Source organism: Phasianus colchicus, chromosome 14 (genome assembly GCF_987193195.1).
Source record: "Phasianus colchicus chromosome 14, bPhaCol1.hap1.1, whole genome shotgun sequence".
Taxonomy (NCBI): Eukaryota; Metazoa; Chordata; class Aves; order Galliformes; family Phasianidae; genus Phasianus; species Phasianus colchicus.
The window spans coordinates 17,370,579-17,390,432 of record NC_143449.1 but is presented as its reverse complement, the minus strand read 5'-3'; the positions used below and the strand labels follow the sequence as shown (position 1 = coordinate 17,390,432).

The 19,854-nt window shown below is 43.6% G+C and overlaps 1 protein-coding gene across 4 annotated transcripts in view; it reads right to left on the bottom strand.

The window, feature by feature from the left end:
- LRCH2 (leucine rich repeats and calponin homology domain containing 2) overlaps positions 1 to 15,451 on the bottom strand; it is a 44,935-nt gene extending 29,484 nt beyond the window's left edge. For 2 of the 4 annotated variants that reach the window (XM_090150391.1, XM_090150392.1), the window contains exons 1-2: positions 15,108 to 15,451; positions 1,769 to 1,913 (exon numbers count right to left, since the gene is read on the bottom strand). In XM_090150391.1, the coding sequence (XP_090006517.1) occupies positions 1,769 to 1,913; positions 15,108 to 15,393 (431 nt within the window). In that variant the 5' untranslated portion in view covers positions 15,394 to 15,451. The remainder of the gene's footprint in view (positions 1 to 1,768; positions 1,914 to 15,107) is intronic. The other 2 variants (XM_031594184.2, XM_031594185.2) reach the window with 1 other exon arrangement.
- Between the last annotated feature and the right edge of the window lie 4,403 nt (positions 15,452 to 19,854).

Here is a 19,854-nt window from a genome sequence, read left to right as displayed (position 1 = left end):
CAGCGTTGGAAAATCTAGTAGATGCTGAGTGCCACAGCCAGCAATGCATATAATTGCTCTCATAAGGCACTCATACATTGAAGAAAGAGGCATTAGAAAAGAACCACGTTCAGATGTGGTATGAAAGTAATTCCTTTCATACCTAAAAAATTCCAAGATGTCAGTCATTGCCTCTACTTTAAGTGAAAGAAAAACCATCTGAACTGCTTTTGTTCAATGGGTATGTATTAGAACAACTGTTTCCATAGTAAAAAGAAGTTTTCTAATGCTACAGGACTACAGACAGGGCTGCAAAAACTTAGAAATGTTTCAGTTCCAAAGAGGCGGTGTAAGAGGAACAGCAAACTGGAAGTAAACTGTCATCAGCATCTTTGTAAAGAACAACGGATTTACTTCATTAACATCAAGTGGAACATAGGAAGCTTTGGATGCATGCATGAGGTTTCTACTTCAGGCAGATATGATGGGCTTTTTATGGTGGGATGGTATGAGATACAACGCACGAGTAAACCTTTCTTTGCGGAAATTTGGCAATGAAAAAGTAATTCATCAGCAGTGAAACATAGGAAATTCATGCGAAGTCACTGAGGTTGTTTTGTGTTTGAGAAAGGAACAGCCAACTCGGAATTGTGTAATGCTTCCCTCCAATCTTTTAAGTACAAAATGAGAAGTGGAGATCATGTGGCTCTCTTCTGTAAGGAAGTAGTTAATCTAGTCTGGCAGTGTTTCCCTCTTGTTCACCACTGCAATCCACACGTAGTGTGAAAACAGCACTCAGGTATTAGCACAAAAAGGAAGAACAGAACACAACCAGGACCTCAGGTGAGGTGACTCCTGAAATAACACACAACACCCACTTAGAACCAAATGCTACTGCACTTCTGCACGGAGCACCTCAATCACCATCAGAAGATAAATGGGATTTTGCTCCTATGAAGGAAACCAAGTTTCTTTCAAAAACAACAAACAAAAAAACCCTGCAGTTTTATTATATCACTAGTCCTCTAACAATCTCCACAAACAGATGACTTAACTATCACTGTAAGAACAGATATTGGAGGTTTCGAGATTGCTGTGGGCTGCTGGCTTGGGGTTTTTGCTTTTTCCCAAAGTTTAATTCATAGAGTTATTTCAAAACAAGCTCTGTTATCAAGTCTGACATGTTAAACAGCTCTCAGCTGGGGAAAATGATCTGGACTTTATACAGTCAGTGTTAAAAGTGTGAGGAATATTGAGGAAAACAAGGCCTCAGCTCTGCAAAGGACGGTTCCAACAGATTCCATCTGCTTCTGTGTGTTCTTAGAACATCCTTAACAATCTCCAGTTGAGCTTCTTTTCTTCTAAGGAAAACCAACCACGCGTTTTCCAAGTTTAACACCAAAAATGGATGCAACTAATGTGCAAAATGAATAGGATGTTCTGGCCAGAGCGATTTACCCCCAAGAGAGGTCAGTTTCTAAGGGTAGATTTTAAACACAGTTTTTTAGAATAACAGTAAAAACAAAGAAAACTTCACCAACTCTCCTTGCAGTCAGCTACCACAGTTTATTTAAAGAAATTCTGCAAGGCAGCCAACTCCTTCCCACAAAGGAAGCAATAAGAACTGCTGGCTCTAAAACACTAAGGATATGACAAACACAATTATTGTGTCTACCTGGACAGAAATACAACCATGAGGGCAATGTTCTACAGAAGCAGGATGCCACCTTTTCAAAGAGGGAAACTGGATAACAACAAGATACAAAAAAAAAAAATAAGCATTACTCACCTAATGTTCAGGTAGGTAAGCATTTGTAGGTTTTTTATAGATTCTGGAATGGATTTGATGCAGTTGTGATACAAATTTAACGTTTCCAGTGGTGCAAACAGCCAGACATCAGGAGGAATTTCAGTAAATCTGTTCTTGGAAAGATCTGGAAGTAAAAGGAAAATATCCTTTTTTTAGTCAAAACTTTGCCTGCGATAAGATTAAAATAACCACTGTTATTCTTAACATGCTGAAGAAAAAAATCAAGTATAAAATAATTCAGTTTTAGCAGATGTTATTGCATATAATTAATTGGCCAAGAAGACTTACAACACTAAAATAGTGTTATTTGATACTCACTCGTAACAGAAAATAGAAAAAAAGTAGTCACGAATTCCAAGATGTTTTACCCACTGCTAGTTAAGAATGTTTAAAATGAAACTGAATCTCACTTCTTGTCCCTCTTCTACCAGTCACCCATGGAACTGCTTTTTTTTTTTTTTTTCCATTCCAGGCAAGCAGGGAACAAGCCTGGTAAACATTACTTTTCCTGTTTGACAGCTACATTACAAGCTAATTTTGTTCTGCAAAATATCTGCAATGCTAAAGCCAAGTCAGCAAAGAAACAAACAAACAAAAAAACCATGCATGCTTTGCTCAAGAGCTACATTTCTCATCTAAAAATGCACCCTTTATTGTAAGCACTGTAACTGAGAAATTCTCCAGTTGCACATTTATGACTTAGCTAAAAAGGGAATCAAATCACACTATCGATGCCAGAAGTACACAGCTATAAAAATAAGGCTGCAATTTACCCCAGCCTAAGAGCAGCAAGCGGCCATCTCTTTGACAACAGCAATATAATACTTTAAATAGGGTTATTCATACAGTGTACGAGTGCATTATGACAGTCTACATGGAAGAGTTGGGAGAAAACAGTGCAGACCACCTCCGATTACATGTAATTTTTATTGAAAGGAGTTCAAGTGGAATATGAACCTTGAGTTCTGGAACTATCATTTAACTACCAAAACCTGTGCCATCAACCCACAAAACTATCTTCTTGATGAAGAATAGGAATTTACTTTAGAAAGAAGGTCTGCTTTTCTGAAAGTCGCTTTGGCTCCCAGCCCAAGATGCTTCAAAAGGATGTGGTTTCTCAGAAACGCTGAACAAACTCTTTTAAGAAAGAAGCAACACAGATCTCTTGCTATTTCAGGCTTTAGTTCTCAGTTTCCAACACTTGCATGAAGTAACCAGCCTTCTGCTTAGCCCCTATGATACTGGCAGCAGAATAAACTGTTTCTTTTGTTGCACTAAACTGGAGAAGTAGACTAGAAAGCAATTGAAGAAATGGTTAAAGGTCACTGTCAGGCTCACAAGAGAGAGCTCAACAGCTTTAAGTACAACCTGCCAAGCAGCTGCGAGTGGCATCACGCAGGGATCAACGCTGGATGAAGGCTGAACAAGCAAATTAATGACACTGAGATAGAGGGGGAGAAGAGGCAACTCAAAGCTAGAAGGTTGGGGTGCCAATCACAGTGTGCCCCATCAACAAGCTGTATCTCCCAAACCACACTGATGAGAATCACGAGCACGTAGAGATGTAAGACTGAAGAAAGTAGGAAAGCTGTTGAGTGTTGAAGTACACGTGATTTTAGGTGACAATCCCTCTAGAAATGAGATTATAGGAACTGCTTCCTCAACCAGTTTAGACTGGGAGACTCTAAATTGAGGGTGTTTGGCAAAGATTAAACATAAGACACTATCAGTGACTACGAATCAAAGGGTGTTTTGATACACTAGCTCTACAAGTGAGAAGAACACCATCACAAGGGTTAAGTTTAAAAGAGGAACAACAAAACTACTAAGTTAGTTGCTGCTTCATTTATTTTTACACTGAAAGAGCAAAGTCTTCACTGCCTGTATAGAGACCATTTAAAAAGAGTATATTAGAAGTTCAAAAACAAAAAAGTGTGAAGGAAAACGAATCAAGAGTCAGAAGTAAGAAGGTACCTCACACAATTTTAAGCTCTGATACAAAGGAAAAAAGCTTGTACTGTCAGTCAGGACAAACAGCATTAGGACCAGATTTGCCTTCATGTTCTTTTCTGTGAGCATGCATTGTTGGTTACGATCAGATGTACTGTTGGAATAGATTACTTGAGCCAATGCACTCATGTTTATATTCCAACTTTGCATGACGTGTTGGATTCGAAGCACTTTAAAAATAACCCTATCCATTTTTATGGTAATGCTTTAATATAGCCTAGGCATTAAAAAAAACCCACAGAAGTAAATTAATGACTAAACTGTACATACAAGAGCTCATCCTAAAGATTTACTTAAAGCCCATCTGAACATGGATTGGAGACCAACAGTTGCAATCTGTCATGCTAACACTTATATTAAACTGTAACAGCATAACAAAAGTTTAATTATAATTCAGACAGTGATTATTACTTCACTTTAGTGAAGATACATAGGCAGGCAAACGCTGCTACTTAGCACAGCACTCCAAAGCTACCCCATCATTACATGTGCTACCCACTGTTGTTCTATCACACAAACAATCCCATCTCTTTTTGCTGTCAGATCCCCAACGGGAAGACAAGCCCTGCCTTGAGGAGAGCCTGCCAAAGACAAAACTGATATGCATTCTGACTGATGCAGTGCCAAGAGTGATATGGGCACCACAGACAAGACTGAAGTTCTGCTAACATCACCTTCTCTAAGGATGTTAGACTTCAAACACATTTAACTTCACAACCAACCACGATAAGCAATGGCCATTATTAGTACTGGAGCAGCCAAGGAAGAGGAGACAAAGGTTCTTTCTTTTTAGCCTTAGAAATAGTACAAGTTACTCTTACCTTCAAGCTTTATTTAGTGGTGTAACAATGTAAGTTACTTGATTTCAATACATCAGAGCTTTTTAAGAGTTAGAAAGAAATAACATGATTTAAAGCAAAATGTGAACGGAATTTTGTAGTGAAATAACAGCATGCAAATATGAGTCAGTAAATACCAAAGTGTTACAAGCTTCTACACCAACTGAAAATAGGGTAAATCCTAGTCCTAAGGACTAATCTCTGTCCACTCAATAGTTCTGCTGTACTATTGAAACTCTAGTTCCTGGGTCCTCACTATCACAGCTCAGCCTCTAACCTGCAGCAAAACTGCAATTTGTGCAGTTGGTTAAAGAGCTGTGAGCTCCCCCCTCCCACGGGGAAAGTCAGTTCTGAGGCTCTGAAGACGACAGGGAAATGGACAAAAATCACAGTGTGCTTATTTCAGAGCAAAAAGCAGACAGTTTAAGGCGCCTCACATTAATCCCCAATGCTTCCTTTCTCACACATGTTGAATGTCCACATCAACATCACTACCTGGAAACGAGGATATCAAGAAGGGAGTTCTTTGTAGCAATATTTCCTCAAGAAGATCAAAAGGGGTTGGGGTTTTTTTTTGTTTGTTTGTTTTTGTTCCCCCCCGCCCCAGAAGGCTGCACCAGAATGCTTCTTCTATAGATAAGATGCTAGGGAAAAATGCCATCGCGAGCTCCTTATCAGCACTGCAGCAGTAGTCATTGCCATGCTGACATGCACCACATCTAGGAATTGCTAGCAGGGCAACAGAGCTGGCTGGCCTGCAGCTCCATGGGAAGATGCAGCACTTCAAAGAGATCCATCTCCACAAGCAACCTGTGCCAGGCAGTACCACCATCAGAAGAATCAAGATCTGCATTCTTGTTATTGCTTAGGAATAGAAAAGTTTTGTTTTAAGTAGACTGCATTGAAAGTGTCAACATTTAACTTTATCACAGTGCTTATGTCTCAGGCTGATACTCTACTACTACACTGGTTGAATAATTAACGCATGCCAATGAGATGCATCGTTATGTTTTAAGAATGTTTGGTTTTCTGGTGCACGCAAGGAAAAATGCTTACAGAAGCTCCCAAATCTCTTATGCTGGTGATTTCTTGCTAATAGAATTATACCTTCTCTCATCTAGTTTAATAATTGCAAGACTACAAATCATCACATAGAAAACCTGAAAGCTTGTGGCATAGCTGTAAGTGAAGAAAAGAATAAGTCAGCTCTTTGATAGGCCACCTATGTGTCCAGAAGTGAGCACAGCACACCCACCTGCATTTATCCACTCTTCACTGTTTTCAACGGTGATCTACAGCTCAATCTGCAAACGTTGAACTAACACCAAAACACAGAGCTGTTTTTTAGAGAGCTGAGCACAAATCGTGACTGAGCAAACACACTGCAATCGAGTTGTGCATCGGAAAGAGCTCTTTCTAGTGTCTGTTATTACACAGCTCGTGCACAATAGTTTGATACAAAGCATTTCACAGAGCAGGAAATCAACAAGTCAGACCCTGCAAAATACAAATTGTGTTGATCTGTCATTGAAGTGTGTTCATCTATCGACATCACTGAGAAGCATTAAGTCCTACTTGATTATTTTTCCCCATTTTGTCCTCCCACCAACATCCTCAATAATTGCTAAACGTCAAAGCACACCCCAGCCTGCGCCCATCTTTCAAGAAAGTAAGACATCTATTCTTCACAAAAAGAATAAGAATTCTTCCAAATCTGAGCAGCTCTCTTATTACATACGCTATTCCAGTGCTGTAACCATCATGATTTTCTGTTGATTTTAAAGTCATCAGTAATCTGTCACCCAACCACTCCCACCACAACTATGTATTTGTCATAAGTTGGACTTACGACAGTTTATCCAGCAGCCTTGTCCATATTGCTGTTTTCATATCTCTTCTGAGATAAAAGACCTGAAAGCACCCGAAGCCTGCACATCTCCCCTTCATGTGTTTAATGCTACAAAAACCGTATTTCCACATTTCTTTTAGTCTTGCTATCTTCTTCACTGAGAACAATTAAACGCAGATGCTCAGAAATGATATTAAGAACCACTGATAAGCTCACGTGAAACTTGACTTATCCATATCTGAAAACATCATCTTTAATTTTAACACTCTACCAGTACCAAGCCTCGAAAGACCCTGAAGTGCAGCTAGCACACTACAAACATTTAAACATACCACTTTAGAAACAAAATCCTCTTGTACTACATTCTGTACTACAGCTTTCTCCTTTGATAAGTAAAAAGGTAACAAAAAGCAAGACAATTAGATATATTCTGTTCTATTAGCAAAGCAAAGCTGCCAGCTTCTGTTGTGCTATTTCAATACCAGAAAACTACATCCAGGAACATGATTTGTCATCACTGCTGGCACTAACAATTTCCTCATTTCCTATCGTTTTAATCCTCAAAGTAATCATGCAAGTATGTCTAAGTGATATGATCATTCAAGGACAGGAAAAAAGAAATTGCATTCATGAGTCAGAAGATACACAAAGGTAAGAGATGAATTTATGGACCTTAAAACAAAGTCTTTTAAAGCCCAACATGAAAGCCACAAGTGATGCATGTAAAAAAAAAAGAAAACTGAAGGAAAAAAAAAAACCGTGTGGTTCAGAATTGACTAAAACTGTAAGGCTCCTTGACATGTTTGATGAGAATGTAAGAAAGGAAAAGATCTGCTTTTGATTCCTAACCACAGAGAAAGCATTCTGCAGGAACAAATCAACTGCATTGTTTAAGCAGCGATGCTTTCTTTGGTCAGAACAAAATCATAGAATCATAAAATGGCCTGGGTTGAAAAGGAGCACTGTGATCATCTGGTTCCAACCCCCTGCTATGTACAGGGTCACCAACCAGCAGCCCAGGCTGCCCAGAGCCACATCCAGCCTGGCCTTGAATGCCTGCAGGGATGGGGCATCCACAGCCTCCTTGGGCAACCTGTTTCTACGCTCCCTTCAAGTACTGGAAGGTCACGAGGCCTCTCTGCAGCTTTCTCTTCTCCAAGCTAAACAATCCCAGTTCCCTCAACCTTTCCTCATAGGAGAGCTGCTCCAGCCCTCTGACCATCTCAGTGCCCTCCTCTGGACCCGCTCCCAGAGCTCCACATCCATCCAATACTGGGGGCCCCAGGCCTGGATGCAGCACTGCAGATGGGGCCTCACAAGAGCCGAGCAGAGGGGGACAATCACCTCCCTCTGCCTTCTGGCCACCCCTTTTTTAATGCACAGAAATGAACAGAGGATTCTATGATAATCATGAAAAACCACAACACTGCCCTAAATGACCCATGAAGGCCTCTTTCAACCTGTCTAATTAGAGGGATTTAGAACTGCAGTCTGTATTACACAAGTGTAACTATCTTAGCGCTGCTTGGATATTTGAGACATCGGTTCATTAAGATGCTACACAGGAAAATTAAAGATGCATCTATAAAAACCAAGTGTGCCTGAATACATATCTGCTTCATATTGAGCACATGCACCCAACCCACTGGTTTTATTTATTCCTCTTCACTTGGTGCGACCCAGGCAAGCCAAAAGGTTGACACCCACAGTATAGAGGATCCTAATAACCACGACAGCCATTAATTTACATGGCAACAGTAAGCAAACACCCATTATCTTCATTAGGAACTTTCGAATATGGAAGGGGGAAAGAATCCCAGTTAGTACTCATTTTTAGGTTACTTTGTGTGTCCACTTCACCAAAACAAAATTGAACCCTTCTGTGTTTTAAGAGCTGTGCTCCTACGCTGCTACCAATTATAGGAGGAGGGAGAAAGAAAAGCAAAACCAACTAAGCCAGAAACTGAAATCTAGATCTGGAGGGATAAAAAGGTAACAGATTAAAGAGAACTTTTTGCAGGGATTCTGATGACAAGTCCCTTGCATAAGCTGCCCACCCCTTTCCATTAACATTCAAACAACATACAAGCCAAGGCTCCTGAAACTCCTAATTCCTCCACTTCTCAAGAACCTTAGGAGAGAGGAGCTCTTAAGCTCACCAGACTTAAAGGACAAGGTACACTACCTAGCATTCCCCTTCAATCCTACACATCACACTTTGAAGCTAATTGCTCAAATTTTAAAGCTAAAACACAATTAAACGTTCCTATATTCTTCAATGAAAACAGAAGAAAGAAGCCTGGCTACTTAAATATCTAAATACCAGAACTCCCAATATTTACTTAGGTTTAAAAATTAAGCACAGAACAATTAAAACACGCCACGATTTATAGAATCATAGAATTGCTCAGGTTGGAAAAGATCTTCAAGATCATGAAGCGTGCACGTGAACATCAACTACCTCAGCTTAAAACATAATTTCATTCATTTTTAAATTAATACACTTTTTAAATAATACACTTGCAAAGAGTTCTCCAGAATCACAGCAATTGTGGGTTTTTTGTATTAAGCTTAATGAATTTAATACCCAAATATGTCCGTTCACTTTACAACATCAAGAGGTGAGGGGCTAAGCTCAAACTGAACACACAGCAGAAAAAAAGAAACCTTGATGCACCTGCCAAGCACTCATCCCTCAGGAAATTAAACTTACCAGCATACCTCCCCTGTCACAAGGAAATTAAAATACATTTAAAATTGATTGTTAAATGTTTATGTAGTAAGATGTAAATTGATGCTTATCTGGCATGTATACGCAATTTAAATAGAATGAAGACAGACTGTGCTTCTATCTTTATTTCTATTCTAATCTTTGTGGTTGCTCCACATTTTAACAGTAGGATGGTGAAGATTAAAGCAGACCTCAGCACTGGCTCCTAATGGCAGTAAGCACTCATGATGGAGTGACAAACACCAGGACTCGCTCTGCAGTACAACCTCCCCCTAAATAGGAAGCAATGGCAGAACTGCTATTCTTTTAAAACAGCAGACAGATATAACTCAGGAATTTAAGCCTATGTACCTCATATGGAAGATTACTGTTCTATTCTCAAGAAATTTGCTCTTGTAGAATACAATCACCTCATACGTTAGCATTTTACACCACCTAAAAGCCCTAAAAGGACTTTTTAAAATTACACTGCTATGGCTGAAGTGTAATTGCAAATCACCTGTAATCACAGAACGGCCTGGGTTGAAAAGGACCACTGTGATCATCTAGTTTCAACCCCCTGCTATGTGCAGGGTCTCCAACCAGCAGACCAGGCTGCCCAGAGCCACATCCAGCCTGGCCTTGGATGCCTCCAGGTAATGTTAGTTTCTAAACTTCTATTTAGAAAACCTACATCAAACCCATGAAATAGTACAAATAATGTAATCTGAGCTTGCAGTCAACATGCTGAAAGAATAAACCGCTTCAAGTTTCTATAGGAGGAAAAGATCATGTTAAGAAATAAGCTTCTTAGAGTTGCTGCTCAGAAGGACCTGGTTTAGAAGCAGTATTGGTTGAGTTTTCATATTTAGGTGAACTGAAGTTATGCTGCTCACACTTTGTCCTCACTTCATGATCAGTGCTGCTTTTGGAGCAAGAAGAAAACTGAAGGAAGAGTCACACACACGCTCTGCAAAAGTGGTGTTACATGTACAGCTCTTTCTACTTCTGTTTCCATTTTTGTTCCTGTTTGTCTCAGTCACAGATCTGTGAGGATTTCACTTTCACATCCTTCTCTAGCTTAAGGATGTTGCATTTAACTACTATTAAGTGAATACACTGATGTTTCAAAGCTCACACTGATGTAGTCATATTAATTTGGGCTTTAAGTTCTGAAAAATGCAACTCAAGCCTAAAGGCAGAAAATGATGCCAGGAGCAGGGAACACCTATATTTTGATGCTGCATGCAGTTCCTAGCTTATCTCCAAAAAGATTCAGCACAAAACATACGCAGAACATAAGCACACGTAAGAGAAGATTATGCAGAACAGGTTTTTATCAGCCTGGAATAGACAACTGAGGGGACGCAGTAAATTAACATCATTTTCAGTAAAAACAAAAGGCTGCAAATGTAGTTATTGAGTAACAGGTTAAAAAATATAATGAAAAAGACACCAAAAAAAGATAGGAAGTGGAGTTTGGGTTCTGGATCCAATAACTCAAGAGCTAGGAAATACCTGCTCTGTGGTTACCCACTAATTTTAGTTATGCAGTGAAAGCAATGCAGGAAGGAACCATACATGGCCATGTAATTAGAGATCCTCATAATGCAGGGAAAGAAAGTTATGCAGGCAATGAGAAGCTCTCTTACAAGCGAAGCTTCTCTGACTGGGTAGGAGGGATTGAGAGCCAGTGCACTGCTTTGAAATCAACCTGGTTTTTCCATCTTTAATACAACTCCTGTCTGCTGCTTATTGGTTCCACCAGCTGAAACAAAACGACAAAGCAACAAATCCAGGTAAATGCTTTGTTCCAGCACACAGATGGTGAAGGATTTGCATCATGTAAGTTACACCTGCTGGCCAGCAGCCTACAAACAGGTCTGAGATGAAGGCTTCCTTTAAGCCACATAAAATTTATCTTTGCTGGGCAATTACACATTGACTCAGCAGTCAAACTGAACCTTTCATGCACTTGGGAACATATCAGTAGTAACGATGTCTGACCAAGGAATAAATACATAGTTCTGTAACATAACTATGGAGTAGCTCTGCATTTCCTGTGAAGCTGCAGCACTCCAGCTGCCCCTGCACAGTTACCTTTTTGCTAAGGACATATTCCAGCATTAAGTATTTCAGAGGATAAATTGTCCTGATATTCCAAGACATGATGTTATGGAAAATCCAATTTCGCTGGATGGAGAATACAAAAAGGCCCCCCCCAAAATTAGACATTTCATGTTCTTTAATTACATAGACCAGCATTCTACATGAAGATGTAACGTGGATTTTTTTTTTTTAAGATTACATTAAGATATTGGTTGTATTATTCATAACGCAATTTGCTATGCAGCTTAATAAGCAGTTGTTTCAACTTCAACTCACTGAACTGAGAACTTCCTAAGCTTGTCTATAGTAATAAGCATCCTTAACGAGCACCCTTATTACTGGGCTTCAGCAAGAAAGCCTCAGAGAGCATACATAACTCATCTTCCTTTTCTCCAAACACTGGATAGGCTCACAAACCACTGTGGGAAGTTTCCACAGCTGCTTTCTTATTGATGGTGTCACTTCCAGCTCCTGCATCTGACACAGTTCTGAGCAAAGCAGCAGTACAAAAAACTCATGTAACCTGAGCTTGTTCCCATTCAAAGGTGAAGAAGTCGTTACTGAAGAACCCCATCTTTCAAGGTGTTTGATCTCCAGAAGGTAATCTACATTTATCACCTTATATTTGTATGTCTCTTAAATTCAAAGTGGGACTTGGTGCTGTTCTATTACTTGCCATCACTTTAACCAACACTGGTACCAGCAACAAATAACTTCACACAGGAAAACAGAATTGCTTTTGAAGTGTATGCTCAAGAGGCAGCAGAAGAGTAGTGCAAGTGACACTGATTATTAAGCTATAGGCTTTGTTGTTTTAAAACTGCAATTGCATGGATGACTAAATGCCTTAAAAAGGACTGAAAGATGATGTAAAAACCAAAGTTGTGCACTCAATGTAGGCAGTGGTACTGCAGAGGACGTGCATGTTTCCCCCAGCCCACCAGGAATCACAATTGGGAACTGAGCTGCTGGCAGTAAGATGGTGATCAGCCATGACAGCAGGGCTCGTTCTCAAGCCATACTGGTAATAGTCTGGTGATCCTCTTCAGCCATACGAAAAGGCAGCAGGTGGTGACCAAGGAGAAATTTCAAAGTTAATGTATTTACAGGCTGCCATCAATTGCCTGAGGTTCCTTCTGCATTAAAAATTGGGAATTGAGGGCTTTTTGTGGCATCTGTGCATTTATCAGGAGTAAAGAAATTGTTTCGTGAGCTGTCACTTTAATACATTTCATATTTACTGTACTCGTGTTTTTAGGCACTGCTTACAAAAGGAAAAAGCAAATTCCTAAAGGCATAGGCTGCCTTGGGTCAGGATGGCAATACAGCATAGGAACCTAGCAAGAAAAAAAAAAAAGCAGAACAGAAATCACACAACTCTTCAGCTAAGCAGACAGTGATTACATTGATGTGATTACTCAATTACTTAACTGCCAGGGGCTTAATGTTGCTCACACAGCAAGAAGCAAAATTACACACGTTAATAAAGTGACTGGAATATTCATACATCTCTGGATATCTTGTAACTATGATTTTTTTTCCTCTTCCTAGAAGTTCATTTAACAGATGCACGAGATTTGTTTGAACAGCCAGAGAAAAAACTCTGGGGTTGCAATGAAAATTCAGGGTTAACACGAGACAGGAGAAACATGAGGTCAGAGCTGAACACCCAGATGCAGGCATTATACTTTTAGCTCAGCACTAAGTTTGATCACATAATTTAAGATGCCCAAAATGTACCATATTATTTGCAAATTGCGTACTGGCAAACCATTACATAAGTTAGAGGCAAAATATGGCCTGACATCAAAACAGAAGTCCAAGGGTATTGCTGAGGATACATCAACTGCAGTTGTGCTTTAGAAGTACGTATGTCTCTATACGTATGAAACTTAGCAAGATCTGCAGCATTCATACTTCAGCAACAAAGTTATTTCTAGGATTAATTTTACAGATGTGAAGGCGGAATATACTGGATTTACAGTGATGCTACAGATGCTTTGAACTTCTCTATTGTGAGGGTGGGGAGATGCTGGCACTGTGGGTGCCCCTTCTCTGGCAGCACTGAAGGCCAGGCTGGATGAATGGAGCTGTGAGCAACGTGGGGTTCAGGGAGGTGTCCCTGCTATAGCAGGGAGTTGGAGCTACATGATCTTAAGGCCCCTTCCAACCCAAACCATTCTATGTTACTGCAAAAAGACTTGTGATAAAGAAGAGCAGCATTTGTATCCAGACTCGTTAGAGGCATCCTGTATTTCTGGAAGGCTTTGTTTGTTCAGTGTTTCACAGCCACTGACTTAAACTGAAAGTGAAACACTGGCAGTATTTCTGACCCAAAGCTCCCATGCCCCAGCCTGCACCTATAACCTCACTCACGGATATACTGCAGTGTGAAGGAACCATAACCGATTAAAATGCCAACAGACAAATGATTGCCTGTGAGGTAGCAGCTGATCCTACATCAAAAGATCTGTGCCACACTGATCCTGTAAAGTGTGTCAGTGATTCATCAGCAGAATATCATTTACCCACTTATCAAAAAAAAAAAAAACCCCAAACCCTACAGATGTCAAAATAAAGGCTACGCATCTCCAGTTCACAAGCAAGCTTCTGAAAGGCATCTACAATTCATACCCCATGGATTTAATTGGTGAATCAGTATTACTATCAGTCAGCGTCGTTATGAAAATGCTTTTGCACAGACTCACATCTATGACCCCAGAAGCAGCAGCACTATGGCAATCTCTTGGAGCGTTCACATACAACGTCCTTCATGGTGAAGGTTTGATCCTGATGGTGCTGACAGAGCCCTGCTGCCTTCTAAAAGACACAGGCAGCTTTTACTCAAATACACTGGAAATCAAAACAGAGCTAAAAATTAAACCCAGATGCAATGAGAGGCAAACAAAACACGGGCCTTTGATGCACCTGCTTCAGGATGCAGAAAGTCTTTTGTTAATGATGCTCCCTGTACAGCATATGCCATTGCAACGCTTTGGTTAGCGAGCATTTAACACGTTGAATTGGCCTCCTGTGGCACTGAAGGTGTTTTATGGAGACAGAGCTATTATTTTTGAAACTTGTTCTTCATTTCACCTCATGCCTCCATTCTGAAATAACCAGCACACTTCTACCTACCCCTGCTCCGTGTTGCACGTAGGGACGCATCGCACACACCAGGAAAAAAAAAAAAGGAGGCTAATAACCCACAAACCATCAGCAGAATGGGATTTATAAATCCGCCTTGCCCCTGTTTTACACCCTGATGTACCACGGGAGGCACAAGGACGGCATCCTTGAACTCCGTGCACAAAACGCAGCCCACAACAAAGCCCAACAGAACGCGGGTGTGATGGAGCAGCAGCACGGAGCTGCCAGAGATGGATCAGGTGCCACAATGGGCAAGCTGCACTCAAAACAATACCGCGGCCATTCACAACCTACGGACAAAAAACAAACAAAAAACCAAGCAAACCCCAACACGGGGTTAATCCACGCAAGCAACGTTTGGGAAAGCCAGCTATTTCTGAACGAAATACGCGCTGGGTGAAGCACCTAACACGATCGGCGCTCAGCAACCCAGCAGCAAGCAAAACCCGAAGCGCAACACGAGCTCCACGGCCCGCGGGCACCGCATCCCGGCGGCACCGCATCCCGCGGCCTCACGCACGGACAGCCCAGGGGTGACCGCCGCGTAACAAAGCGCCGCCGTGCCCCGCACCGCAGCGCTGCGCCGCCCCGCTCCGCGCCGCCCTCGCCCCACCGCAGCCCGGCAGAGCGCCCCCCGCAGCGCCCCCCCACCTGCTTGCGTGGTGTCGCTCAGGTCGTAGCCGCTGCCCGGGAAGTCGCGCAGCTTCCTGCCGCTGAGGCAGAGGATGCCCGAGCTGCCCGCCTCCTCCAGGGCCCGGTCCAAGCTGCGCACCGTGTGAGGCTGCGGAAGGGTGGCCGCCCCCCAGTGCGGCCCGGCCGAGAAGGAGAGAGTGAGGTGAGCGGGGATCCCCAGCCCCCCCGTCCCGTTGTTATTGCCGCTGCCGCCGCCGTTGCCGCCGCCGTTGCCGCCGCCGCCGCCCCCCTGCCCGGCCGCCATCTTCGCGCGGCGCAGCCCAGCCCCACAATAACAACAGCGGGGCCGCCCGCCGCCGCCGCCGTCACTGCGCATGCGCCGCCGGGCCTGCAGGGGGCAGGGGGAGCGGGAGGGAGAGCGGAGACGGAGGAGGGGGCGTGGCTTCTCCGAGCTGCTCGGCCGCCCTCGCCAATCAGAAACGGGGAGGGGCGTGGCTTCGTGCCTTCCTTCGGCCGTTCTGACCAATCGGAGGCGAGGTGAGGGGGCGTGGCTCCCCGGGGCGCTGCCCGGTCGATGCTGATGGGAACCGGGCTGCGGTGGACCCCGCTGCCTTAATGAGATGCTAGAGGAAGAGTAATTATCTCTATTACCGTGTAATCTGCACTTGTTAGGTGCTGCATATTTATCTGCCAGAAATACCTCTAGAGCCATCATTAAGAAACAGTAAAAGAAAGGCTCCTAGACCCACGTTTTAATGCAAGATTTAAGGCAGAATCTGCTTTTATGCTTTGATTCTCCTAAAGGTGTTTAAAAGGATAGGTATATATATATACATATATATATATTATTTTTTCATGTGTACATGCATCGTGACTGATTTGGTGATCGAAGGGAAATTGCCCCTATATGCATTATGGAAGAGAGCAGTGCTGTGTCAACTAGAGACTGCTGAGCTGTTATCAGTGAAATAAACAGCTCTATGGGCACTCTGACCCACGCTCCATAGAAATGCATTAGCCGGGATCAGTACGGCGAAGGGCTTAATCCCTTGGTGCGGCAGTGTAGGGGCTGTGGGATGTCTGTGTCACTGCAAACAGATTGGCTTTCCTGCCAGAGCACGCTGCCAAATGTGGAGGGGGAAGGGCTCCCATTGTCACCTGCAAATATTGTGGCTGTCTGCTTCGTTTTGCATCAGCTGTGGGTGCCGCTGTGGGATTCATGCTCACCAATCTACCCATTGGTCTGCCTGCAGCACAGCTCTGCCCTGGGAAAGCAAATCATCCCCTGGATTTACAGCAGGACAAATCACACTCAGCTGCAGGAACAGCACTGCCGCTGCCTTCGGATGGGTTTCCAAGTAGGGAGGTGATAGGAGCTCCCAGGCACTGCTGGGTTGTGCACGTGGTTGCACGTTCCTTGTTCCTTGGGTATAGATTTGTGCAGGCTGACCCATGGGGGCCTCCCTCCTACCCCTGCTGCCCTCTCTTACATTATGAACCAGCAATAAGCAAAACCAGAGTCGTGAGTTCAGTGGCAGAAGGCTCCCCAGACCTCCGTGCCACAATGATCAGCAAGCCATGGCTATGCCATCCCTTGGTTTCTTCTGCAGAACAGAGAGTGTTTTCTTGTTGAACATGGCAGCAAAAAGGAACACAGGAAGATGTGGAAACGCTCGGATGTTGCAGTGTGACTGCACAAGACAAACTATTTTTGTGCTGCCACACCACAGACAGAGGCTGCGTGTACAGAAACTGACAACCACCAAAAATCCCCCACTCCCATGAGCAGCTTCCACTTTGAAAGCCTTTGTGGTTACCCACATCCTCTCTAGATAAAAACTCATAAAGAGATGACATCAACAAACATTAAGAGGCAGTGTTAGTGCCCTAGGGGGATGAGATCTAGATAAGGCTTTGATCTGCCCAGCTTTCAGCATGGATTGTATGCTGTGGATGCTCACAAGACTCACAGTGCTGTTGCTCTGGGTACGGTGTGGCCAAGCCATGTACCTCTGGAAGCATCCTCCATCATCCTGCAGGCTGTGTCCCAGGTCAGATCCATGGCCTGGGCAAGTGATAAGGGCATCAAAGCCAGGCAACAGGAATCCTCCAAGATGTCAGCACTGACCTTTCTTTTCAGCCTTTAGAGAATTTCTTGCTTTGAGCAATTAAATGAGCCAAAGCTTTCATAATGTTCTTGCTGTGTTTCATTATGAGGTGCTTCAATCCTCTGACATGTGTGAGGCACAGAGATAACACATGCATGGTTATTTCAGCACTCACATGATCCTTCTGCCATCTCCTTGGCTGCTCTTCAATTTCTTCTCTCTTTGCACATCAGTGGATGGCCTCTTCCTAATTGATATTGCTTTTCCTCTTCAAGACCTGCGAATGTCCACAGCCTCACACAGGGAGATAAAATAATCCCCAAATAACCAGATTCCAGACTAAAATGGTATAATTTGGCCCACTGTGAAAGCAAAGCAAACAAACCAAATAGATCGAAAGGCAAGCACCACACTGGCAGTGCTAAAGGGCAGTGATTTATCTGAAACATCATTTTGAAAGAGCTAGATATAGCCCAAAATACTCTGATAATCCAATAGAAAAGAAGCAAGCAGGATTCCATCTGCCTGCTTTGGTGAGCAGTAGATATTCTTAAATCTTTTATCTTTTGTATAGACCACAGTAAAACAGCAGATCCATTAATGAGAAAACTCCCAGTACTCTTTCCATAGGGAGCATCTGATTATTTGTACGGCTAGCAATGCTTCACTGAGCACCAGCAAATGCATTCCTGAAGGCAGGAGAGGGAGGGGAGGGAGGGCAGCTCCTACCTCAAAGATAGCATTCTAAGTACCTCTTATCCCTATTTCATGGTGCTGCAGAGGCCTTTATCCTCAGCTGATCATTCTAGCATGATTTTTAACAGGGTTTCCCTCCCTCCCTTCCTTCCTTCCTTCCTTCCTTCCTTCCTTCCTTCCTTCCTTCCTTCCTTCCTTCCTTCCTTCCTTCCTTCCTTCCTTCCTTCCTTCCTTCCTTCCTCTTTCTCTCTCTCTCTCTCTCTCTTTCTCTCTCTTTCTTTCTTTCTCTCTTTCTTCCCTTCCCTTCCCTTCCCTTCCCTTCCCTTCCCTTCCCTTCCCTTCCCTTCCCTTCCCTTCCCTTCCCTTCCCTTCCCTTCCCTTCCCTTCCCTTCCCTTCCCTTCCCTTCCCTTCCCTTCCCTTCCCTTCCCTTCCCTTCCCTTCCCTTCCCTTCCCTTCCCTTCCCTTCCCTTCCCTTCCCTTCCCTTCCCTTCCCTTCCCTTCCCTTCCCTTCCCTTCCCTTCCCTTCCCTTCCCTTCCCTTCCTTCTCCTTTCCCAAGCACTCAATCCTGCTAAGAGCCATCCACATTTCAGGAGGCAATCTTTGCCCTGATTTGTTTGCCTGTAGAAATGTCTCTCCTTAAGTACAGGCTGCCCAGATGGGAAAACATGTTCTGAAATCACAGAACACAGACTTCATTCTGAGACTCATGTGGCCTTTACTATGCGTGCAGTACAGAAGGTTATTTCCGAGCACTTGTACAGAAGCTTTGGAAAATGATGCTCTTCCTTTGGAAGAGGAGTGGTTTTTCCCCCCTTTCTTCTTTTTGACTAAAAGCAGAAGGCTGCTTGGCTGCCGTTGTGTGTTCAGGGAGCAGTGCCAGAACTGCTGTGACCCAGAGGCAGAATGGTTCCCCAAAGTACTGCACTTCAGTAAGCGATCTGGGGGTGCTGAGGGACCAACCCCACATGGTTGCTGTCCCCAGGACAACAAACTTCACTCCTGAGTGGGAGCCAAGTATGCCTCCTCTGCTCTTTCCTGTTTTCAAAATGAGTCAAAGTCATTCACACAGAATCACACAGAATGGCCAGGGTTGAAAGGGACCTCAAGGATCATGAAGCTCCGACCCCCCTGCTACATGCAGGGCCACCAACCTCCACGTTTAATACCAGCCCAGGCTGCCCAGGGCCCCATCCAGTCTTGCCTTGAACACCTCCAGGGATGGACGGGGCATCCACAGCCTCTCTGGGCAGCTGTTCCAGCACCTCACCACTCTCTCTGTAAAGAACTTCCCCCTAAATCCAACCTAAATCTTCCCTCCTTCAACTGAAGACCATTTCCCCTTGTCCTGCTGTTATCTACCCTTTCTAAGAGTTGATTCCCTCCCGTTTGAAGGCTCCCTTTAGGTACTGAAAGGCTGCAATGAGGTCACCCCGCAGCCTTCTTTTCTCCAGGCTGAACAAGCCCAGCTCCCTCAGCCTGTCTTCATAGGGGAGGTGCTCCAGTCCCCTGATCATCTTCGTGGCTCCTCTGGACCCTCTTCAACAGCTCTGTCTTTCTTGTACTGGGAGCTTCAAACCTGGACACATTACTGCAGATGGGGCCTCACAAGAGCAGAGTAGAGGGGGACAATCACCTCCTTGACCCTGCTGGCCATCCCTCTTCTGATGGAGCCCAGGATCTCACTTGCTTTCCGAACTGCAGGAGCACACTGCTGGCTCATGTTCAGTTTTTCACCCACCAGGACCCCCAGGTCCTTCTCTGCAGGGCTGCTCTCAAGGACTGCTCCTTCCAGTCCGTATAAATTCCAGGGACTCCTCCGGCCCAAGAGCAAAACCTTGCACTTTGCATCCTCCGTTTGCCTACGATATCTTTTCAAAACTCATTTTCTCCCCGTGTAACAAACCCCGGAGGAATGAGATTCGAGAAAAGCGTCGGCACAGCGAGACTAAGGGCACTGCG